The sequence below is a fragment of the Prionailurus bengalensis genome, chromosome X (genome assembly GCF_016509475.1).
Source record: "Prionailurus bengalensis isolate Pbe53 chromosome X, Fcat_Pben_1.1_paternal_pri, whole genome shotgun sequence".
In the NCBI taxonomy this organism is placed as follows: Eukaryota; Metazoa; Chordata; class Mammalia; order Carnivora; family Felidae; genus Prionailurus; species Prionailurus bengalensis.
This window is the reverse complement of record NC_057361.1, coordinates 41245872-41271392: the sequence shown is the minus strand read 5'-3', so window position 1 is coordinate 41271392 and position 25521 is coordinate 41245872. Positions and strand designations below refer to the sequence as shown.

Below are 25521 nucleotides of genomic sequence, written 5' to 3'. Positions count from 1 at the left end.
ATTTTGTTCATGGATTGACTATGTATGTGTTATGGGCAGACATTCACATAGCATCTTTCTTCCAAAGAAGGGTTGAGGACTGGGGTGAGGACTTTATTTTCCTTTCAATGGCTATAAGGATCTGTAGTAAGATTCTCCTGTCTCATTTGTGGTATTAGTGATTTGCATCTTCCTCTTTTGCTTATCAACTTGATTGATCTTTTCAGAGAAATAGATTTTTGTTTAATTGATTTTCTCTGTTGATTTCCTTTCTTCAATTTGATTGATTCCTGCTCTTATCTTTATTATTTTTCTCCTTCTGCTTGTTGTGAGTTCATTTTATTTTGCTCCTCTTTTTCTAGTGTCTTTAGGTGGGAGCTTACATGATTGATTTGAGACCTTTGCCCTTTTCTGATGTAAGTAAGCATTTAGTGTTCTAAATTCCCATGTCAGCACTGCTTTGGCTAAAGCTACATTCCACAGATTTTGATATATTTTCATTTTTGTTCCATTCATTGTATTTTGAAATTTTTCTCTTGAGATTTCCTTTTTCACCTATAGATCCATGAGAAATGTGTTGTTTAGTTTCCAACTGTTTGGAGATTTTCCTGTTGATTTTGTTACTAATTTCTAGTTTGATTCCATTATGGTCAGAGAACATACTCTGTATGATTTCAGTTCTTTTATATTTGTTGAAGTCTGTTTTATGACCCAGATTATGAGCTATCCTTCTCGGTGACTGTTCCGTGGGTATTTGAAAAGAATGTGAATTATGCTATTATTGGGTGGAGTGTCCTATAAATTAGATCCTGTTGCTTGATGGTTTTGAGTTGTATAATCTTGCTGATTTCATGTGTAGTAGTTCTGCTAAGAGGGCATATTGAAGTTTTTAACGATAATTGTGGATTTATTTCTCCTTTCACTTCTATCAGATTTTGCTTCATGTACTTTGAAGCTCTCTTGTGTTGTTTGGTGCGTACACATTTTGGATTGCCGTGTCTGCTTGGTGGATTGACCCTTTTATGCAGTATCCCTCTTTGTACCTGGTAATTTTGTTTGCTCTGAAGTCTACTTTATCTGATATTAATATAACCACTCCTTTCATAAATGACCATTTAAGTAGTACATCTTTTTCCATCCTTTTACTTTCTTTTTTTTTTAATTTTTTTTTCCAACGTTTATTTATTTTTGGGACAGAGAGAGACAGAGCATGAACGGGGGAGGGGCAGAGAGAGAGGGAGACACAGAATCGGAAACAGGCTCCAGGCTCTGAGCCATCAGCCCAGAGCCCGACGCGGGGCTCGAACTCACAGACCGCGAGATCGTGACCTGGCTGAAGTCGGACGCTTAACCGACTGCGCCACCCAGGCGCCCCATCCATCCTTTTACTTTCTACCTTACCTATGTTATTATATTTGAAGTGAGTTTCTAGTAAACAGCATATAGTTGGGTTGTTTTTAAAAACCATTCTGTGAATCTCTGTATTTTAACTCATGTATGTAGACTATTCACCTTTTAAAAAAAATTTTTATGTTTTATTTTTTTATGTTTGAGAGAGAGAGAGAGAGAGACAGTGTGTGAGCAGGGGAGGGGCAGAGAGACGGAGACAGAATCTGTCAGCACAGAGCCTGATGCGGGGCTCGAACTCATGAGCAGTGAGATCATGGCCTGAGCCAAAGTCGGATGCTTAACTGACTGAGCCACCCAGGCGCCCCTAGACTATGTACCTTTAACATGGTTATTGACATCTTATGGCTAAAGTCTAACATTTTATTGTTCTATTTCTCATTCTTCTGTTTTCCTTTTCTTGCCTTACAGTGGGTTACTTGAATATTTTTTAGAATTCCATTTTGACGTACATAGTGGTTTTGAGTATTTCGCTTTACATGGTTTTCTTAATGTTTGCTCTAGGTATTAAAATACGCGTATGTGGGGTGCCTGGGTGGCCTGTTAAACGTCCAACTTCGACTCAGGTCGTGATCTCATGGTTTGAGAGTTCGAGCTCCGCATTAGGGCTCAGCACAGAGCCTGCTTCGGATTCCCTCTCCCCCTCTCTCTCTGTCCCTCTCCCACTTCCTCTCTCTCTCCAAATAAATAAACTTTAGAAAAGCAAAAAAATACGCATATGTAGCTTATCTCAGTCTACTGGGAGTAGAAACCTCATTTTCCCTTTGGTCCCTTTACTCTGCAATGTTTTAAATATCATTTTCTTACCTGTTTCTTCTACATACATTGAACCCAAAATCAGATGGTGTTACAATTTTTGCTTCAGCAATGCATCATGATTTAAAAAACTAAGGAGATGGGGCGCCTGGGTGGCTTGGTCGGTTAGGCGTCCGACTTCGGCTCAGGTCATGATCTCACGGTCCGTGAGTTCGAGCCCTGCGTCGGGCTCTGTGCTGACAGCTCGGAGCCTGGAGCCTGTTTCGGATTCTGTGTCTCCCTCTCTCTCTGCCCCTCCCCTGTTCATGCTCTGTCTCTCTCTGTCTCAAAAATAAATAAACGTTAAAAAAATTTTTTTTTAAAAACTGAGGAGGAAAAGGGGAGTCTATGATATTTATCTTTATACACATTTCATTGTTTTCCTTCTTTTCTGACGTTTTAAGCCTCCTTCTGCTGTCATTTCCATTCTGTTTGGAGAACTTCCTTTAGCCATTCGTTAGTGGTAAATCTGCTAGTGAAAATTTAGTAAGTTTTATGTCATCTGAGAATGCCTTTTATTTCCCTCTCATTCCTGAAGGATATTTTTGCTGAACATGGACTTCAGAGTTGGCAGGTCTTTTCTGTCATCATTTGAAAACTGTACCGCTTCCTTCCAGCCTTCATGATTTCAGATGAGAAACTTGCTATCAACTGAATCAGTGCTCCTCTACAGGTAATAATTTTTTTCTCTCTGGCTGCATTCAAGAATTTTTCTTTTTCTTTAGTTTTCAGAAGTTATTTACGATATGTCTTGGTGTTGCATTTTTGGGTTTTCCTGTTTGGGTTTCACTGAGCTTCTTAAAACTGTAGGTTTATATTAGGGGTGCCTGGGTGGCTCAGTAGGGTACGTGTGCAACTTCGGCTCAGGTCATGATCTCATGGTTCATGAGTTTGAGCCCTATGTCCGGCTCTGAGCTCACAGCTCAGAGCCTGGAGCCTACTTAGGATTCTGTGTCTACCTCTCTCTCTGCCCCTCTCCCAGTCTCTCTCTCTCTCTCTCTCTCTCTCTCTCTCTCAAAAATAAATAAACATTAAAACAAAACCACTGTAGGTTTATGTCTGCCAAGTTTGGGACATTTTCAGCCAGTATTTATTTGTGTTTTTTTAACATTATTACTTTTGTTTATTTACATATTCAATATTGTGTGTTTTTTGAATTCTCGTTTAATTCCAGTGTAGTTAACATACAGTGTTTTATTAGTTTCAGGTGTGAAATATAGTGCTTCAATAATTGCAGGAGCGCCTGGGTGGCTCAGTCAGTTAAGCATCCGACTTCAGCTCAGGTCATGATCTCGTGGTTTGAGTGTTTGAGCCCCACATCGGGCTCTGTGCTGACAGCTCAGAGCCTGGAGCCTGCTTTGGATTCTGTCTCCCTCCCTCTGCCTTTCCCTTGCTCACGCTCAGTCTCTCTGTCTCTCTCTCTCAAAAGTAAACATTAAAAATTTTTTAAAAAATAAATAATAATTGCATACAGCCCCCAGTGCTAATTAAGACAAGTTCACTCCTTAATCCCCATCCCTTATGTAACCCATTCCCCACCCACCTCCCTTCTTGTAACCATCAGTTTGTTCTCTATAGTTAAGAGCCATTATTTCTTGGGGCACCTGCGTGGCTCAGTCAGTTAAGCGTCCAACGGGCTCATGATCTCACAGTTCACAAGTTCGAGCCCGATGTCCGGCTCTGTGCGGACAGCTCAGAGCCTGGAGCCTGCTTCGGATTCTGTGTCTCCCCCTCTCTCTGCCCCTCCCCCACTCATGCTCCGTCTCTGTCTCTCTCTCTCTCTCTCTCTCAAAAAAAAAAATAAACATTAAAAAAATTTAAAGAGCCATTATTTCTTTGAATTTGTTTTCAGTCCCACTCTTTCTTCTCCTTCAGGGACTTCAATGATATGAATATTATGAATATTATTGTCCAACCAGGCTCTGAGACTGGGGTATTTTGCCCTCATCTATTTTCTCTCTTTTGTTCAGATCGGAGAAATTCTATTGTTCTGTTCACAAGTTCACTGATTCTATCCCATCATCTTCATGCTACTATGAGCCCATCCAGTCCATTTTTAATTTTGATTATTTTTCACTTCAGTAATTTCCATTTGGTTGTTTTTTATAACTATTTGCTTGCTGAAATTTTCGATTTTTTCTGTTTGTTTCAAGAGAATTTGTAACTATTTGTTTAATGTTTATTATGTGTTTTTAAAAGATGTTTATAGCATTTAAAAATGTTTATTAATGTATTGGGGGGGGAGAGAGTGGGTGAGCGGGGGAGGGGCAGAGAGAGAAGGGGAGAGAGAATCCCAAGCAGGCTCTGTGCTGTCAGCACAGAGCCCAATGTGGGGCTCAAACCCACGAACTGTGAGATCATGACCTGAGCCAAAATCAAGAGTCCGGCACTTAACCAGCTGAGCCACCCAGGCGTCCCCTGAAGCATTTTTTTATGACGGTCACTCTAAAGTCCTTGTAAGGTAATTCCAACATCGGATTCATCTCAGTGCTGTGTGTTGTCTTTTTCCCGTTCGAGTTGTGATTTGACTAGCTCTGGGGATGCTGTGTGCTTTTCCATCGTCTCCTGGACATTTTGGATGTTAGGAGACTCTGGATCCTACTTAAATCTTCTTTGTTAGCAGGCAGTTATTCTGTTTAGGTTGAGCGCGCGCGGATCGTGGCCTACTTTTGTGGACTCTGGTTCCAACGACAGTTTAGTTTTTAGAACCCCTGCAGCGCCATTCTGGTCTGCTTTGCTTGTGTGCTACTTGAAGCCACCTTGGAAACGGAGATCGTGGTTCTGTTCTCGGATTTTTAGGCCTGTTGATTTCGTTTTACCTTTGGGCCAGTCAGGTGTCTTTCATTACTTCCCATGCCGATTTCCAGAATCCCTTTCTCCAGCTCCCTCCTGAGATCCTTCCTTCACTCTATAATTAGAAGCCTGAGGGGCACCAGCTGCCACTGGCAGACAAGGGTGAAAGTCCAGATTCCTCGCTCTGTCTCCGCTGACAGGGCAACACCCGGTCCGGGAAGCATCTCTCTGGATCCTCCTCGGACACCAGGTGGGAGGGGAGCGGCAGATGTCCACACTCCCCACCCCCACCCCCCAGTCTCTGGTCCGACACCACTGGCAGGAGAGAAAAGTGCCTTCCTAGCCACCTGCCACTTGGTGGGGGTCAGGAGATCACCAGATGGGGGACTGGGCGATGCCAGGCCCGCAGGGGCTGGAAGTGCTCACCCCGGCTACCTGCTGCTGCCAGGGACAGGGCACGACAGTGTGGACTCTTCGGCGGGTTCCCGCTGGTGCCACTGGTGGGGGCACGCGGGGGGGGGGTGGGGGTGGCAGAGCGTGGCTCCCCCAGGGCTGCCTGGTGCTGTTGGGGCTCCCGGCTTGCTCTGGACCGGCACCAGCAGCAGGGAAGGAGAGTGCTTCCCCAGGCTGCCTGGTGCTGCTCACGCTCCCACTGTCTCTAGCTGGTGTTCTCGGAGGGAGAGGAAAGCGGGGCTCCCTCCCCCCCCCTGCCCCCAGCCACCCCAGGCTATTGGACGGGAACCATAGTCTACAGTCCCTGCTCCAGTCTCTGTTGACACCTCTGGCTGGGTTAGGGTAGGTGTTGTCAAAGGTTTCTTTCCTTTCCTGGTCTTTGGGCCAGAAAGAAAAAGCTTTTCTTTGGTTTTGTTCGTCTTTTGTTTGGTTGTCGTCTGCTCTGGAGATTCTGGGTTGCAGGGTTTTCCAGAACCTGGCCGGGGATATTGAAAAACCAGGGAGCTCACTACCGTGTTTCCTCAAATCCTGTGGTCTCCAGCTGGCCCACGGTCCCCCTGCCACCACTAGAGTCTGGTTGTGATGGGCTTTTGTATTCTTTACCCAGATTCTAGCTGTTCTTAGCAGGGAGGAGCAGGGAGGAAGGAGTCTATGCCATCTTGTCTGGAACTTGAAATCCCCTCCCATTTTATTTTCTTTTTCTGTTTTATTTATTTTGCAGAGAGACAGACAGAGAATCCCAAGTGGGCTCCACTCTCAGTGCAGAGCCCAACTCGGGGCTCGATCTCATGACCCTGGGATCATGACCTATACCGAAATCAAGAGTCCAACGCTCAACCCACTGAGCCACCCGGGCGCCCCTCCCCTCCTATTTTAAAAGAAATTGATGAAATGCTTAACGAAGAGATTTGTTTCCGTTGGAAAACAGAATTTACCCTTGGCGACCTCAGTTTGCACTTTTTTTTTTTTTTTTAAGCAATCGCTACATCCAATATGGGGCTTGAACTCACGACCTGGAGATCAAGCATGGCATGCTCTACTGACTCAGCCAGCCAGGCACCCCCAGTTTACACTTTAAAGCCCAAAGTCTTTTCCTTTTTCTTTTTTTAATTTGTAAAATGGGACTGAGGATAGTCTTTGGTGGAAAGATACTTTCAGAAGGCACAGGGGTTGCATATGCAGTCTTTGTTGAGCTGTGACCCTTTGATGAAACTAGATGCGGCTTTTCAAAAAAATTTTTTTTTCTTTTTTTTTTTAATTTTTTTTTTCAACGTTTATTTATTTTTGGGACAGAGAGAGACAGAGCATGAACGGGGGAGGGGCACAGAGAGAGGGAGACACAGAATCGGAAACAGGCTCCAGGCTCTGAGCCATCAGCCCAGAGCCCGACACGGGGCTCGAACTCACAGACCGTGAGATCGTGACCTGGCTGAAGTCGGACGCTCAACCGACTGCGCCACCCAGGCGCCCCTAAAAAATTTTTTTTTAATGTTTATTTATTTTTGAGAGCGAGAGAGAGCATGAGCAGGGGAGGGGCAGAGGGAGAGGGAAACACAGTATCTGAAGCAGGCTCCAGGCTCCGAGCTGTCAACACAGAGCCCAATGTGGGGCTCCAACTCACAAACCATGAGATCACGACCTGAGCCAAAGTCAAACGCTCTACCGGCTGAGCCACCCAGGAGCCCCTGGATGCAGCATCCTTAAGCTGCTTCTGCATGTGCACAGCAGACACTCTGGTGGTGTAACTTGCAAGAAACTGACTCAAAAAACCAAAGTGAAATGGACTATAGAGAAGTAAACAATCACTTTCGGAGAGACCTCTCTTCCTTCTCGCCTCTCCAATCTCTCCTACCCATCACACCAAAGTTTACATGATAAAATCAATAATGGGCCCCATTTTCCTTAGACGAGTAAAATAGCTACTTTCCACGTAAGTTCATCTGTCTGTATCCTGTAATATATGTGTAAATCCACAGACAAATGGTCGGGAAGAATACAGACCAAATTGATAATTGTAGTTACCACTGAGTGGTAGGGATCAAAGGAGATTTTAGACTCATTTACATTTTGGGGGGAAAATAAAATATTATTTGTATAATTAACAGTTAATAATAAAACGAAACAACTTGGACATCTGCCAACTAGTGCATCAGACATGACCAAGTCTGATCTGGAAAAGAATTTAAGAATACTCCTTTTTCCTGAGTCAGAAACGATTTCAAACTTGCGAAATCTGGTGGCATCTAACATTTGCTCAGAACCTCACCACTATGATTCACGGGAACATTTCCAGATAAAATTGGGAAAGAATGCTGATGTTTCAGGCAAAAAAGCAATCGTAAATACTTGACAAGTTTATCTACACCTGTGTAGAAATGGTAACGTGTAAAAATGGTCTTTATATGCACATAAGTAACTACAAAGGATACTACAGAGAGTATAGTCAGTTCATGGACACTGGCAACTTCACTTGATTCTTTGCCTCATATTGATATCCAAACAATGCTATCAACTTGAGACGATATACATAGACGGAGGCCAAAAATCAGTATCTGTAGAGCATCAGCTGTGCTCCAAGTGTTGAACATATTTTCTCATCTAATCCTCCCCTAAACCCTCAAGATAGCAAGCATTATTCCCATTTTACAGATAAGCAAACTGAGGCTCCGAAAGAAAATAACTTTTCCCACATTAGTCGTAGAAGGTAGGTACATTTCGAAACAAAATGCTTTCTGCTCTTGTGTAGGTTTCAGTATTTAAAGCATCCAGCAAAAAAAAAAAAATTTTTAATGTTTACTTTTGAGAGAGACAGAGAGACAAAGCATGAGCAGGGGAGGGGTAGAGACAGAATCCGAAACAGGTTCCAGGCTCCGAGCTGTCAGCACAGAGCCCGACTCCGGGCTCGAACTCATGAACCATGAGATCATGACCTGAGCCGAATCCGGTTGCTTAACTGACTGAGTCACCCAGGTGCCCCAAGTGTCCACCATTTTTTTTAATGGTTACTGGTTTATTTCGGTTTCAAAACAATGTATCCTTAAGTCAGTTCGGGTAAGTGATATTTTCCTACAAGTGTAATCCACCATTTTGATCTCAAGGGAGAGTGGAAATAGCCAAGTAACCTAGCCCAGTACTCATTAAATATTTGTGGCATGAAGAAATGATTTACAAGTGAAGAAACACACACCTGTTCCTTGAAATGCTTCCTTCCTTTTTTAGGTGTTAAACATCGATTGAACTGGAGAACTAATTTTCCTACCAATAAACTGGAAACAGTTTAGTGGAATGAGGCAGCAGCAGACACCCAAAGGAGGAGCTGTAATCAATGAAGCTTCCTTTTACCAGATGGTTAATGACCTTCATAGACCAAATACGTATTAATGCCAATCCCACAGATTGATGATATTGACTCTCTCCCTTCTTGGAAGCCTGTCTGGGCTTATGATTTATTTTCACCAAGAAGAAAGTGTTCACTGGTGGAAAACTGAAAACAAAATGAAACACCAACCATCACTGGAAGGCTCAGTTTTATGTGTCAACACAGCTAGGCTGCAGTCCCCAGTTTTTCAATCAAATGCTAACCGAAATTAGGGGTATTTTGTAGATGTGATTTGCGTCTCTACACAGTTGACTGGAAGTAAGGAAGATTATCCGAGATAATCCGGGTGGGCTTGACTCAATCAGTTGAAGGCCTTAAGAGCAGAACGGAGGCTATCCCTAAAGTAGAATTTTCACCTGTGGAGGGCAGCATCCGCTCGTGCCTGAGTTCCATCCTGCCCTTCTTGATGCTCTTCCCTACAGTCTTAAGATTTTGGACTTGACCTAGCCAGCCCCCACAATCACCCAAGCCCATTCATTCCAATAAGATTAAAAAAAATTTTTTTAACTTTTATTTATTTTTGAGAGAGACAGGGCACGAGCGGGGTTGGAGCAGAGAGAGAGGGAGACACAGAATCTGAAGCAGGCTCCAGGCTCCGAGCCGTCAGCACAGAGCCCGATGCGGGGCTCGAACTCGTGAACCGCGAGATCATGACCTGAGCCGAAGTCGGACACTTAACCGACTGAGCCGCCCAGGCGCCCCTAAAATTCTTGAGATATATATATATATATATATATATATATATATATATACACACACACATATATCCTAAAGATTCTGTTTCTCTGGTGGCATTCTGGATGGTACAATCACTGTTTTCATTTCTATGTGTAAACCCAGCATCGATATGCACTTAAGAAAAAAATTTTTTTTAAATTTTCCCTGAACTTTGTATGCTCTCTTTAGATTGGATTCTAAATCAGAAATGTCAAAAGGGATTAAGGAAGTGTCTGATTCCAGAGAATGCTCAGCTTTAGAGACTAAACATCGTATTCCATATTGAAAGTAAACCACACCATGTGTGGCCCAGGAGTGGTTCCTCTTGGGAACCATCATCTAAACGAGTTCTCAGAGTCTGTATTCAGCTTTCTGAAGATAGAAACCCCATGACCTTGTAGGACAGGAGCCCGTGAAAACGGTTCCAGCCTTTCTGCGCTCCATCCAAGTCCATCCGTGAACCCTACGTGTCTGATGGGATACGTGAGCCAGCGTTCGTTTTAATCACAACAGCAATAATTTTGTTCCGAAAGTTCTTTGGAAGCTTCTTGGGAATTTACTTCCCCGTGAGACCTCAGCCAAATGATTTCAGCCCATTCTTTATTCCTCTGCGGAAACCTTTCGGTTACTTTTGGAAATGTTCTTAGCCTTTTCTCCCCCCATCTGTTCATGGTGTATCCTAACTGAACAGATGGTAAGCTTCCTGTGGCAAATACTGGGTGTCGTTTACCCAGTACGCATCCTTTTCACCTTCACCGTCAGAACCTCCATTTTCCAAGGAGATGATGTGCCCAGGAAGAATACTCACCTCTGCAAGCCTCCCTAGAAAGTTCGGGTGGCCATGTGATCCAGCCCCGGCAAACGAGAGAGAAGAGTAGGAGTCTACTGAGTAAGGCTTCTGGGAAAGTTACTGTTTTCTTGACGAAGAGGACAGACTCAGCTGGCCTTTTGCCATTCACCTTCTCCATTCTTTCTACTTGGAATGCAGTCACGATCCTTGATGATGAGACCCATCTTACTGGTGCAAAGAAAAAGCTACAAGTTTAGGAGAGCAGGGCAGGAAGAGAGAGCCTAGGGTCTTACACACATCGTGGAGTTGCTTGGCTGACTAGCTGCCTACTGCAAGACTGCATTACATGAGGGGCGCCCGGGTGGCTCAGTCGGCTAGGCGCCCGACTTCGGCTCAGGTCATGGTCTCCCGGCTCGTGAGTTCGAGCCCCGCGTCGGGCTCTGTGCTGACAGCTCGGAGCCTGGAGCCTGCTTTGGAGTCTGTGCCTCCCTCTCTCTTTCTGCCCCGCCCTCGCTCACGCTCTCTCTCTCCCTGGCTCTCAAAAATAAGTAAACATTAACAAAAAAGACTGTGGTACGTGAGACCCAGCATCATCGTCTTCCTTCTCCTCCCCCTCTTCTTCCTCTTCTTTTTTTTTTTTTTTTTTGGTACCCTGCTAACAGTTTCCTCTGCCCTCCTACACACACCCTACTGTTTCAGCTCATAGGTTCACTGCTCATAGATATTCAAAAGAAGTTCTCGATCGAGTGGCGGGTATTAGAGTAGCAGAGCCCCCCCCCCCCGCCCCCAACATGTTTGTACTCATCCAAACAGGACTTATTTGCATCATTCTGGAAAAATAAGACACGAGAAAAGTAAAACTCCAAGGTTTTGGTATGATCAAAGAGAAAAACTAACGCTGAGGCTAGCCCTCTTACTTACTTTTATTTCCCTGAATACTTCAAAATAACTGCAAAGCCGTCATAAGTCTCATTTTACAGATGAGAAAACCGAAGACCTAACACAGCTTGCGGAGAGCTACCCAGGAAATATGTAGCAGAATTGTACATCAAATCCAGGTCTGAGGATTCTCATGTCCACACTGTTGTTTGGTGCAGCTCTGACATGACCGGTTCAAATGACCAGGGGTCAGGGGCTTCCTGGAGGATACAGAACTCGGGCCAGTCCTGAAGAAGGGGCAGAATGTGAAGCTTTGGGGTAAAGGGGAGGGAGGGAAGGGGGAGAGTGATCAAGGGATTCCAGGCAGGGAGAGAGGAATTTAAGCAAAGATCAGTTTCCACGGATCGTGCCCTATTTGACAGGATATCAAATGGCTAAAATGGACGACTGAGCTCTTCAAACAGATAAGTATCTGTTGGCTTATCTCCACATTGTGTGATAGTCACTGTGGGCTATACCAAGGTTAATTTTATGAAAGTACCTGGCATGTTAGTTGCCGCTCAGTTTCTGTTGCTTTTGTTAAGGAAGTGGTCCCAGGCTTCGACACAAGGGCACACGTTACGTAGCTTACTCAAAAAACTGACAGCCTAGGGGCGCCTGGGTGGCTCAGTCTGTGAAGCGTCCGACTTCGACTCAGGTCATGATCTCGTGGTCTGTGAGTTCGAGCCCCGCGTCCGGCTCTGTGCTGACCGCTCGGAGCCTGGAGCCCGCTTCGGATTCTGTGTCTCCCTCTCTCTCTGCCCCTCCCCCGCTCGCGCTCTCTCAAAAAATAAACGAACGTTAAAGAAAAAACATTTTTTTAAATTTTTTTAAAAAGCTGACAATCTAGTTTGGGAGAAAATGAAATGATTTAAGAGTGCCAGAATAGAAGATGTCACAAGACTATACAAAACTAATGATAACAAAAGCACCCCCAGGGGCCATGCTCCTAACGATTTAGCTCCTTTGCCCTGCCGTGTATGCGACACGTGGCAAGAAGCAAGCAGGGATCTTCAGCAGGCGCCCCAGCAAGGAAGCTGACGTAGTAACCATGGCCCACGTTAGGTTGGCGAGGATGAACATGAAAAGGAGAGGATGAAGATGAGAGCATTTCAGCAACGAGGCTGCTTAAGAACTGCCTCGTGGGGGTGACAAAAAGAAAAGCCACATGCTAAGATGACCCCCCACAGGTCAATGGTAGGACTCAGACGATTGCGTGCCATCCGCGGAAATGAGGATGCCAGGTCAGGGAGACCATCTGGGAAGGAGGAGCGCGAGGAGTTCAGTTTAGTAGATGGTGAGACTCGGAGCGAGACCGTCAGGCTCTTCAACGAACCTACTGCGGGGGGTTGAAGGTGGAGGAAGAGGCCGTCAGGGGAATGGCTGGGCTTAGGGGTGCCGGTCGAAGGTGTGAGAAACGTTCGTGTGAGAGAGGCAGAGGACCCCAGGCGGAGCTCTGTCCCCCGATGACAGCGGAGATGGAGGACAGACAAGGAAGGGCAGAGAAAAGAAATGAGCCGGCCAAAGGGGCCGGCGTGTCAACCAAGTGGGAGGAAAGGGGTCTCGCACGGTGCCTGGCCCCGGGAGCCATGCTCAACGAGTTCGCGGAGGGTGGAGAGCGGCGTTCGTCATCACGAGGATGGTACCTGGCACCAAGTGACCTTTCCCTTTTTAAGTTAACGAATAACCTAGTGGACGTATCAGTGAAGGAGCAAATGAACACACAGTGCATCTGGGTACAGGTGTATCACCCGAATATTATTTGGTTCTACGTTTCACACCCATGGGCTGGAAAACACGCGATACATTTTGTGGCAGCTTGGAGACATTTGAAAGCACATGAGAGTGATGAAAAGTGCGATTTATTTTTTATTTGCTTTTTTCGTTAGTTTTTTTTATTGTTTGTTTTTTTTTTTTAAATGTTGACTTAACTTTGAGAGAGACAGAGACAGAGAAGGAGACCCAGAATCCGAAGCAGGCTCTGAGCTGTCAGCACAGAGCCCCACGCGGGGCGCGAACTCACGAACCGTGAGATCATGACCTGAGCCGAAGCCGGACGCTCGCCCGACGGAGGCACCCAGGTGTCCCAGTCATATGTATTTTGACCCATACCCACAAGGACTTTGGATATGCCTCTCCCTCTGGAATAGTGGTTAAGAGACAGGCGTTAGTTTTAACCTCAGCTCTACCATTTACTTGCTATGATAATGCTGGTCTTGAGGGGGAAGGAAGCTCGGGGTTACTCTTCTCCTGTCTCACCCCCATTGCCACCACCCCAAAAAGGAGTGCTGATCTGGATGGGGAAGATTCTAGAACACTGGGTTGAACCACAGCCACAGTGGGTGGCACTTACGGAGGAGCAAAGAGCTAAGTGGTTCGTATAGGTTTGTCTCCATCTTCTGTCTGGAAGGGCCATTTCACTCGCCCTTCCTTTGCAGCAGCTCTGTTCTGGGGGCAGAGGCTCCCAGGCGTGAAGACAAACGGTCTTTCTTTCCCCTAACCCCCCTAGCCAGGGCCTTGTCACCTCAGTGGAGGAAGAACCAAGCCTAGAATGTGGACTTTGGAGGCCTCAGGCCTATCGGGCATAGGAAATTGCAGTGGTGGCTCATGGCCTCACTCCTTATGGTGGGATACACTGGAGTTTGGGGCCAAGGCCCCAGCTAATAATAAAGGGACGCTATGGTTTGTTTTATCCTCTGAGCATAGATTTCCCTCGGGAGACGCCCTGGAAGCGGGGCATCGGGGCCGGATTCAGGTTCTGCCGTACCCGGGCCAAACACATCCTGAACCGTATTGATCTCATCCTTTAGGGTACCCCCACTTACCAATCTCAAACGGGCGACCCTAAACGAATGAGGTGCTAGGCCTAACTTTTGATCTCTTTGTCTGGCAAAACGGGACCGATAACACAGCCTTCATATATTTGATGTGAAGGCCAAGCGGCTTAAAGTATGCAAAGTCCTGAACGCAGTGCCCGGCCGTCATAGCAGGTGCTCGATAAACAGCTGCAATTATTTTTACTATTGTTAACATTGCTGAGCGGTACCGTGCGATCGTTAAGAGCATGGGTTTTGGAGTTAATCTGCTCTCTCTGGCCTTGTCTAGACTATGCTCCTAGCACCTGTTTGACCACAGTCAACTTAGCTAACCTCCGTAAGCTTCAGTGTCCTCGATCATAAAAATAGAGATTTGTAGGGGCGCCTGGATGAGTTAGTCGGTTAAGCCTCCGACTTCGGCTCAGGTCATGATCTCATGGCTTGTGGGTTCGAGCCCCGCGCCGGGCTCTGTGCTGACAGCTCATAGCCTTGGAGCCTGCTTCGGATTCTGTGTCTCCCTCTCTGTCTGCCACTCCCCTTATCACTGCTTCTCTCTGTCTCTGTCTCTGTCTCTCTCAAATATAAATACACATTAAAAATTAAAAAGAAATATTTCTGCCCCTTCAAATAAGGTGGGAGGTACCTCGTCACATACAATTGAGGTGGGGGAGAGGGCAGGGGGAACGCAACATTATCCCATAAAAATGCCCCTTTTTATCACAATTTTTAAAAATTCACTCCTAGAAATGAGTTTTATGAGGGTGAAGGAAGGGCACTAGAACATTCTGAGCATCTATTTACTATATATACCACGGTTTACCATTTTCCTTATACAGCTGACCCTTGAACAATGTAGGGGTCAAGGGTGCCGGCCCCCCCATCCGGTATAACTTTTGACTCCCCCCGCCCCAACCTTAACTGCCAATAGCTTTCCTGTTGACCGGAAGCCTTACTGTGGTAACAAACAGTCGATCAGCACATTTTGTATGTTCTGTGTATTATATACTATATTCTTACAACAAAGGAAGCTAGAGAAAAGAACATTTTAAGGGAGAGAAAATACATGTACAGTACCGTACTGTATTTATCGAAAAAAAAAATCTGCGGAGGAGTGGATCTGCACAGTTCAAAGCCATGTTGTTGAAGGGTCACCTGTATTTAACGTCATTATAACAATACTCAGGACAGCACCTATACGTAGTCCTGTCAGATTCACTATGAGGAATGCCATATACGCCTCAAAAACGCTGCCCCATTGCCATATAGCCTTCAATCATTTATTTCGCTTTACAAGTACATGTCAACACCAAACGATTTAGAATAAAATACACTTGAGCAAAGATGTATAAAGGCGGTCAGCGCATTTTTTTTTTTTTTCATCTCAAGCTGAGCCCTGGTTCAAGCTACAAAACCTCTGACTTTTCCAACCTGAGCCTCGCATTTATGCAGGCATTCTGTTTTCTCTTTTATCACCTTGACAACAGGAACAGGAAGGGAGTGATCATATGCCATCTGAATCCTGGTCTACACCGACTAAATGCAAAGAAACACTTTCTCCCTAGGAAATGACAGCGAAGTCTCATATGAAGACATCATTATTTTCTACTGAGGAAACAGAAAGAAAAACCACTTAAAGTAAATAAAGGGTAGCGTGGGCGCTTAGGCTTTTACTTTTCTTTCAAATTTTACATCTATAATTAAGCCTTTGTTCCAGGAAAGAAGTAAAAGTCGTTGTCACCGCCATATTTCGCGCCCCCCACCCCCAGATTTATAGCAACACTGAACACTTCCCTGGACAGTCCTGCCCGTGTTTTATTGACGGTGGCCACAAGCTCATCCCTGAACACAAGAAGTGGGAAGATGTCAAGAAATAAAGAGGGAGGGTAACAGATCTGAGACTGACTAGCTTTCCTCCATAAACCCAAAGCAAGCAGCTTTTTTTTTTCCCCAACTCAGCCCCAACATCTACAAATCACTAAGGCTTTTTTTTTTGCAACTTATTTCCTAATTGAATAAAACAAATTGGAATATGAATACACAGCGGAAGAAATTTTCAGTCAGAAACTGATGCGCTCTTATCTCTGTTTCCAGCAAATTCCCCTGAAGCTCTCGAAGCTTCCGTGGAGCCTGAAGTGGGCAGACACCGGGGTTTACTATTATAACACAGAGCGGCGGTGGGGAGGGGGGGGTGTAGATATAGAAAAAAATGGTGTTTGTTCCAAAGGCAATCGAGGAGAGGAGAGTAAACCACTGGATTGTGTCATTCAATTAAAAACATTTATTGAATTATAGATCATATTACTGGCCCCTACGCTGCTCTCTAGGAACGCAAAGATTTCTAAGCCTTGATTCCAGCGCTTGACGAACTAGTGGTCTAGGACAGAGCTTCTCAAACCTGAATGTGCGTATGAATCCCCGGAACATTGTTAAAACGTAGAAACTTATTCGACAGATCTGCAGCGGGGCCTGAGATTCCCACCAGCTCTAGGTGATGCAGGTGAGGCTGGTCCACAGATCGCACTTTGAATGCGAGGGAAAAGTGGGTAAGGAAATAGAATAAAGTGTTACAGGTACTCGGAAATCTATTTAGAGTACTGCGTGAGCACTGAGGAGGAAATGAGAGTTCAAAGAGGCATCATATAGGAGAAGACAGGTGAGTTGAGACTCGTTTTCCCGGTGATCTGGGGGGAAAGTCAAGGGATTTAGTTGCTGTAGTTCAGCGATTAAACTTTTTTTAAAAATTTTTTTTAGTTTATTTATTTTGAGAGAGAGAGAGCACAGCAGGGGAGGGGCAGAGAGAAGGAGGTACAGAATCCCAAGCAGGCTCCGTTCTGTCAGCACAGAGCCCGATGCGGGGCTGGAACCCACGAACTCAGAGATCATGACCTGAGCTGAGATCGAGAGTAGCGGGCTCAACCACTGAGCCACCCAGGTGCCCCAGTGATTAAACTTTCTAAATATTTTTTAGCATTTAGTTTTTGTTGAGAGACAGAGTGCAAGCAGGGGAGGGGCAGAGAAAGAGAGAGAGGGAGACACAGAATCGGAAGCAGGCTCCAGGCTTCGAGCTGTCAGCACAGAGCCAGATGCGGGGCTTGAACTCACAAACCGTGAGATCATGACCTGAGCTGAAGTCGGACGCTCAACCGACTGAGCCACCCAGGCGCCCCCAGTGATTGTACTTTCTGACCCTCGACTTTCTCATCTGCAAGATAAGGGACTGAAAATGTCCATATCCTTCAAAGGACTAAAACCAGATGACTCTAGTGAGATAAACTTTAAAATCGCTAAACATAGGATCTCTTTGGAAGTTAGGGTGAAATAGTATAAAAGGTTTGATTATTTACTTATTTATTTAGTAAAGGCAAAAACTTTATTATTTTTAAAATATTCTTTTTTTAATGTTTATTTTTGAGAGAGAGAATCCCAAGCAGGCTCTGTGCCGTCAGCACAGAGCCTGATGCAGGGCCCGAACCCTCGAACCATGAGATCACAATCTGAGCCGAAAGCAAGAGTCGGCGCCTAACCGACTGACCCACCCGGGCGCCCCAAGGCAAGGAGCTTTATTAACCCTATTTCAAACTTTATTTCCAGGTTTCCTCAGCTTAACTAGCAGCAAAGAATGAATGGAGTACAAGCCCAGACTGAAAAGAGCGGAAGTGTTCAAGGGGCTTGGGCTTAAAAATAGGAGAGATACAGGGTTGATCACATCTATGAACAAAATGTTAATAAGCAGCCATTATAGAAAATAGCGGCTCCCAGAACTTGCTCAAGTCGTATCTTCTTCAGCAGTTGACTCCATTCAGGGTGCTTCGTTCTCAGAAGCCTCATCACAATTCCCCATAACTTGATCTTGGGGAATCTTTAACTTGGCTTGTGAACATATTCACCTTTTCAATATGGTATTGTTTACCCCTGACTCCTTTAAGGAGAGCTGAAGGTTTTTTCATCTGCTTTTAGCTGTTCTTTTTAAATTTTTTTAATGCTTATTTTCGACAGAGCATGAGTGGGGATGGATGGAGCAGAGAGAGAGGGAGACATAGAATCTGAAGAAAGCTCCAGGCTCTGAGCTGTCAGCACAGAGCCTGACGCGGGGGCTTGAACCCATGAACCGCGAGATCATGACCTGAGCCGAAGTCGGATGCTTAACCGACTGAGCCACCCAGGTGGCCCTGTTTATTTTAGAGAGCAGGGGGAGGGGCAGAAGGAGAAACAGAGACTCTCAGGCAGGCTCCGTGATCAGTGTGGAGCCCGAGGCTGGGTTCGATGTCACCACCTCGAGATCATGACCTGAGCAGGAAATCAAGAGTCAGACGCTTAACTGACACCAAGGTGGCCCTGTTGTAGCTGTTGTATGAACCATCTTCTTTGGGCGAGCGGTTGCTTTCCCACCAATGCGTACTGTGCCTGGAGTTAGGCGAGTTTCTCCTGGTTCTTGATGGTTTCTTTCATCTCGATGGAGTGGAACGAGGGCTGTGAGGGGGACTAGGGTTGGTGTTCAGGGGGTCTCAGGCAGACCAGCTGGGGTTAGGTGTGCATACATAGGGACAACTATAAAAGGTTTTTTGTTTTTTGTGTGTTTTGTTTTTTTTTTTTTTTTTTGGTTATTTATCTTGAGAGAGAGCACGAGCAGGGGAGGGGTAGAGAGAGAGGGAGGGAGAATACTGAAAAGGCTCCGCGATGTCAGTGAGGAGCCCGACACGGGGCTCGATCTCGCTACCGTGAGATCATGACCTGAGCCAAAATCAAGAGTTGGCTGCTTAACTGAGTCACCCAGGCGCCCCAAAAGGTTTTATTAATGAGCCTGACAAATTGACCTACATTTGACAAATGTAGGTACGTCAACCATAAGAAAACAGCACTTAGGGGGCACCTGGGTGGCTCAGTCTGTTACGCATCCAACTCTGGATCATGATCTCGCAGTTCGTGGGTTCAAGCCTGGCACATCGGGCTCTGTGCTGACAGCTCAGAGCCTGGAGCCTGATTTGGATTCTGTGTCTCCCTCTCACTCTGCCCCTCCCCTGCTCGAACTCTGTCTCTCTCTCTCAACAATAAATAAATGTTAAAAAAAAAAAAAAGAGGGGGGCCTGGGTGGCTCAGTCAGTTGGGTGTCGGACTTCAGCTCAGGTCATGATCTCGTGGTCGGTGGGTTCGAGCCCCACGTCAGGCTCTGTGCTGACAGCTCGGAGCCTGGAGCCTGCTTCGGATTCAGTGTCTCCCTCTCTCACTGACCCTTCCCAGCTCATGCTCTCTCTCTCTCAAAAATTAAAAAAAAAATACAAATTAAAAAAAAAGAAAAAAGCAAAGGAAAAAACAAAACAGCACTTAAGTCTTAACAGCCTCTTATACATGTTTTCTCCTATTCAGTCGCTCATTTGTAGGTGGGTGTATGGCTACCCAGCTGAACTACTTGAACACCATTCTCGCTTTATGAATACTTACCATTCATAAATTATGTCTTCTTTCCCAGGTACACTTTATGAACATCATTTAATTACTTGTCATACCACTTGCCGGCTACCTCTCAGTAGTATGATTACAAGTGCACCACATTAAACTTCAGTGGGGAAGGCAGGACCCCACTGGGCGGGGGGGGCGGGGAATCAGAACCCAAGTGCCAAGGCTGGGACTTCGCCGACCTGTGCTCCTGCCCCCCTCGCCACCTACTTATACGTGAGCACCTGCCCTCACCAGGAAAGCCCCCAAACACTGGAAAAGGAAGAGATTGCTTTTCTGATCATCTTGCTGGAGTTTGCCACTAAAAGCCAAAATGTCAAGAGAGAAGTACGTAGTTTAAAGGCTTACTGTGTAAGACTGATTGCCAACCCCTCCAACACGATCTACCAGAGAAGAAAACCCAAGTCAACAGTGAATGACTCCATTTTTAGAACAAAAAGGTTTTCATTACTAAAATTCAAATTTTTTAGTGTCATGCTTTTAAAGGATAAATTAGTTTCTAGAATGGATTTTGAAGGAGTAATCATACCCTAATGACAGTATCGTTTCTTCCTATAGGGAACACAGTTAAATACGTCCCTTTTTTAAAAAAAAAATTTTAATGCTTACTTTTGAGAGAGAGAGATAGAGCATGAGTGGGGGAGGGGCAGAGAGAGAGACACACACACACACAGAATCCGAAGCAGGCTCCGGCCTCTCAGCTGTCAGCACAGAGCCTGATGTGGGGCTTGAACTCATGAACAGTGCCATCGTGACCCGAGCTGAAGTCAGACGCTTAACCAACTGAGCCACTCAGGCGCCCCTAAATACGTCCCTTTTAAATGAGAAAAATAAGATCTAAACGCCACGCAGCGAGAATTATCCAATAAATAGGAAGGAATTTTTCTATTGTCTTGTACATTTCTGTCTCCCCCCCCCCCCCATGTTTTAAATGCACATGGAGAAGCTTCATACATAGAAAAAAATGTTATTTTAAAAACTAACCAATCTACAGTTTCAGTACTTTATGGGCTCGGGGGCAGGGGGAGGGGGGAGAGGTTGAGTACAAAAAGCTAGTAAATCTGGTAGTAATTTTTTTAATGTTTATTTATTTTTGAGAGACAGAGAGAGACAGAGCATGAGTAGGGGAGGGGCAGAGAGAGAAGGAGACACAGAATCGGAAACAGGCTCCAGGCTCCAAGGCATCAGCACAGAGCCTGACGCGGGGCTCGAACTCACGAGCCATGAGGTCATGACCTGAGCCGAAGTCGGATGCTTAACTGACTGAACCACCCAGGCACCCCAATCTGGTAGTAATTTAAAAATAAGGTCCATTTGTATAAACCTGAAAGAAATTATATCACAAACAATTCATTATTTTCTTAAATATGAAAGAGAGAAATGCCCAATCTTAGTAGATATTGAATCATAAGAAAATGTATCTTTTAACAAAGGAAACATTATATTGGGAATTCCTGAGATTAAAACAAGTTTTCTGCTTCCTTTGCATTTCTCTAGAGTGCTTTGTGTATATACACACACACACACACACACACACACACGGCACACAGCTTGTTTCTCATTAGCATAAGACAGAGATTAGACCAGTCTATTTTACCTTTATCATTAAAAAATATGTGCCATGGTCACATCTTGGCACACATACAAGTAAATGTATGTTTTAGAAGTGCACTTGAAAAATTAGTGTTAAGGCATTTTCATTTTATAATTTTTAAAGAAAGTAAACGCTACCCCCCCAACGTGGGGCTTGTACTCACGACCGTGAGATCAAGAGTCGCACACTCTACCGACTGAGCCAGCCAGGCACCCCAGCCACTTTCATTTTAACAACGTTTATTACAAATCACATTTTATAAACACTAGGCATAAATTACATACAAAAGCTAGGCAGAAATATACAGAAGCCAAAACAGCAGTACTGATCACACAAGAGAAATGAGCTAATATAACGTTTAAACATGTATAACTTAATAAAATTACTAATTTTTCATTGCTAATAAATGTTCATGAATTCAAAACCTATTCACAAATTAAATGTAGGATAATTACTATCAGAGTTTAGAATTATAGAAAGAACAACCATAGCACGACTTATTTTTAAAAACCTTTTCAAACATTCAGAAGTCAAATGACTGTCCTTAAAGACAAATGAAGCTTACTTAGGTAAAAGCTCTCATCCAACTGAAGAATATAAAATTTTAGGCTTTGGTTAGTAGATCCTAAATTTAGTGGATATTTTAAAATTCACATCTCCCTTACATGTTATATTCCTGAGGGTTTTGTGTTTTTTTTTGCCAAAATGCCATAGATAAAGAACTCAGCTTACAGCTTTGCGTAACGTTGTGTGATTTTTTTTTTTTTCACGTCACATGGGTCATGTGCCGAGGTCATAGCAGGATTGGAGGGAGGCACATGTCACACAGCGGCATGAATACCTAATCATCACGCTTATGGACTACAAAAGAATCTTTCTGGATTATATTTTTGAAAAACAAAAAGTACTGCAATCATTTTAAAGTGTGAGTAATGGGGTTGAATAATGATTGCCATTTAATTAATGATCAGAAGGAATACGATTAATTTAGCCTAACTACGGGAAAAGTTAATGCCCTCTGACCACTAATTGCAAAGCTTATTTGTGAATTATGAGCGAAATGATGTTAAACCTGTCACCAATTCTTATTTGCATCTTATGAAATCATTCTGATTTAAGGAGAGGTTGAGTAGGTAGTATAGAATGCTCTTACAAAAGACCAAAATGACACAATGCTACGGCTACCACGAGGCCAGACATAGGGGAGGTGGTCAATATTATTAATTAAAAAAATTTTTTTAATGTTTATGTATTTCTGAGACAGAGAGAGACAGAGCATGAGTGGGGGAGGGGCAGAGAGCGAGGGAGACACAGAATCCGAAGCAGGCTCCGGGCTCCGAGCTGTCAGCATAGAGCCCGACGCGGGGCTCGAACTCACAAACCGGGAGATCGTGACCCAAGCCGAAGTCGGTCGCTCAACTGACTGAGCCACCCAGGCGCCCCTCAATATTATTAAAGTGAAAAGTCTTTGCGTTATTTCTGAACATCCACACACAGTTCAATGTAGTAGTTATAAATTAATCTGCAAGTATCCAAAAGCAGTTAACACACGAAAGTATATTTTTAGTAACAATCATAAGAGGCATTTTTAATAAGTGGCTATGTTCAGTCTTGGCTTACCAAAATAGATTTAAATTTAAGGTTCGTTTTAAAAATAGAGCTATGAAAGCTAATTTCCTATTAGCTGCTAAATAAATGTGGTGTGCATGGCAGGCTCAGCCCCTTCTCTGCAGGTCACCCCATCAACATCTTCTGAACTGATCACTTCAGATTACGGCAAACTCCTCACCGCCAGGTTTCCCCCGGAGACTGAATCGGTGTATCTGGGGACTGGGCCCAGGAACGTGGGTTTTTAAACCCGCAGCTCTCCCCTACCTCCTGGGAAATTATTACGGTCAGGTTGATTTGGAAAATAGTGCTTTAAAGCAGTCGAAGGAATTTCGTCATACGTGAACAGAACTTGGTGAGCGGTGTATCTACTGGCCATCAAATTGGTCTAGTTTTTTAATAACCTGCATAGCTTTTCATCGTGACTAAGCATTTCGTACCTGAATGTCACAAGGTTTCGTTCTCATCCTTCTGATAACCCACACAAGCAGGTGATTTCGCCTTTCTGAAAACTGCCGGTGACGGGGTTCCTGTGCTTTTAGTGTTGCATATACCTTTTCTCACCAAGAAGCAGAAGAGGGTATCTAGCAGTTGTAGTAAAAAAACGACACGGCGTGGAATTTATTCAGATAATCATACTACTCACAAAGTAGTCTTTAAACAGCTATACCAACATCAGTTAGTAGAGTTAATTGCAAAACTGGTCATCAAATACCTATTTGTTAAAAAAAACTCAATTTACAAAGCATTATCTCAATTCCGCGTACAAAATCTCATTTGCCGTATTATGCAACTAGGAAGCAATTATTTAACCGAATATGAATACGTGAAAACAAGTGTGCAGAGGTTCATTCTAATCGATCAGCTAGTAACAAATCTCTCTAAATTAAAGAAGAAAAGAAGCAATGGAATGTATTCTCAAACGATAGTATGGAGCACTGAGAAAAGTTTAAATTCTTAGGGATTTGAAAGAATATCTAATTAGGATTAAAATGATGAACTGCTAGCCACTTCTATGTCCTAATGACAGTATCCTCAGCAGGGAAACAAAACTGCAAGCTTATTGAAGTGGGCCAAGTAGTTTTTAAGCTGATGAAAACTACTTAACTTAAAATGAACTTCTTGTTGTTGTTATTTTTAGTAGGCTCCACGCCCAGTGCGGGGTTTGAACTCACGACCCTGAGATCAAGACCCGCACGCTCTACCGACTGAGCCAGCCAGGCGCCCCCAAAACGAACTGTTTTCGAACCTGAAGTAAATAATGCAGTATTCAACAGTTTATTTAAAAATATGCTTTGACAGTTTTAACATTAGTAAAAACCGCTAACACACAATTTAAAAAGGGCTTAATATCAAGTCCTTGGTTCCATGTTGCACTTCATATTCCCATTTGTATGTCAGCGAAGTTGTAGAAGCTGTCTACGTCTCCAGACGCTGTCTCCTTGCTTTCGGATACAAACATCTATTTTAAATACAAAAGAAGCAAAAAAAAATAAATACCAGTAATCCCCAAATTCCAAAGCCCACGTCATCTGCAGAACAAGCTTGCTATTAAAAGAAATTCAAGTACATCATCTATAATATTTAACCAGTATTCTGTAGAATCCATAGAACATAGTTTCAGCAGTTATAATGCACACTGAACTCTTTTAAAAGCATTTTACGGTATAATTAAGGTCTTTGCTTTCATAATACTTCAGTTGTACTTTATCACTCTTGGGATGTTACTGTTTTGTAAATATCCAACAGTCAATGTTGTGAAAGCCACTGAATAAAGAGGCTTAAAGAACTTTTTTAAAAAAATGTTCATTTATTTTGAAAGAGCGGGAGCGGGGGAGGAGCATCGAGAAAGAGAGAGAGAGAGAGAGATGGTGTGCGTGCACACGCCCTCATGTGCATGACCAAGGGAGGGGCAGAGAGATAGAGGGAGAGAGTCCCGAGCAGGCTCCATGCTGTCAGCACAGAGCCCGATGCAGGGCTTGACCCCACGAACCGTGAGACCATGATCTGAGCTGAAATCAAGAGCTGGTCGGTCAACCAACTGAGCCGCCCAGGCGCCCCTATTTAAAGAACTCTTAGTTTCTTTTCTTTCCTGAGAACAAATTCAACATGCTAAAGAGCAAAACTTGAGATTATCTTTCTGAAAGCTGCTAAAGATATATTACTAATTTTGAATAACATATTTTCTAAACATCAGTAGAGCAGTACTCAGTAGAACCCTTCAAAACTCGTTTTTACAAATGTCAGCCAGGAATTAGAGGAGACCCGGGTTCTAGTCTAGCTTCCTCACAGACTAGCTGTATGAGGCTCACAATTCAATAAACCTCTCTGCGCTCACGTTCTACACCTGTAAAATGGAAACGTTGGATTAGATTATCTCTGACTCATTCAGATCTAAAACCTCCAAATCATATAACCATTTTCTCCATTTTCTTCTATTCAACCTAATTACATCTACCCTTCCCCTTAGGACTGTCGTGGTGATAAAATGAGACAAAAGACAATGTTCTTTAAATTATGCAAGTTCAAGAAACTATATGCCATGGGGGCGCCTGGGTGGCTCAGTCAGTCAAGCATCCGACTTCGGCTCAGGTCATGATCTCACGGTTTGTGAGTTCGAGCCCCGTGTCAGGCTCCGTGCTGACAGCTCAGAGCCTGGCGCCTGCTTTGGATTCTGTGTCTCCCTCTCTCTCTGCCCCTCCCCTGCTCACACTGTCTCTCAATAATAAACAAATGTTAAAAAAACTGCTAAAAATTTTTTTTTAATTTTTTTTTTTAACGTTTATTTATTTTTGGGACAGAGAGAGACAGAGCATGA

The 25521-nt window shown here is 44.2% G+C and overlaps 1 protein-coding gene and 1 non-coding gene across 2 annotated transcripts in view; both read right to left on the bottom strand.

Annotated features, from left to right (window-relative positions):
- Positions 1-21317: 21317 nt before the first annotated feature.
- Positions 21318-25521, bottom strand: part of RP2 (RP2 activator of ARL3 GTPase) — a 50799-nt gene continuing 46595 nt past the window's right edge. The window contains exon 5 of the mRNA XM_043569597.1: positions 21318-24165. Coding sequence (XP_043425532.1) covers positions 24082-24165 — 84 coding nt within the window. The 3' untranslated portion in view covers positions 21318-24081. The remainder of the gene's footprint in view (positions 24166-25521) is intronic.
- LOC122478151 lies at positions 21865-21968 on the bottom strand. The gene has a single exon (XR_006295899.1). It is a non-coding gene; the product is annotated as a small nucleolar RNA U13 (small nucleolar RNA).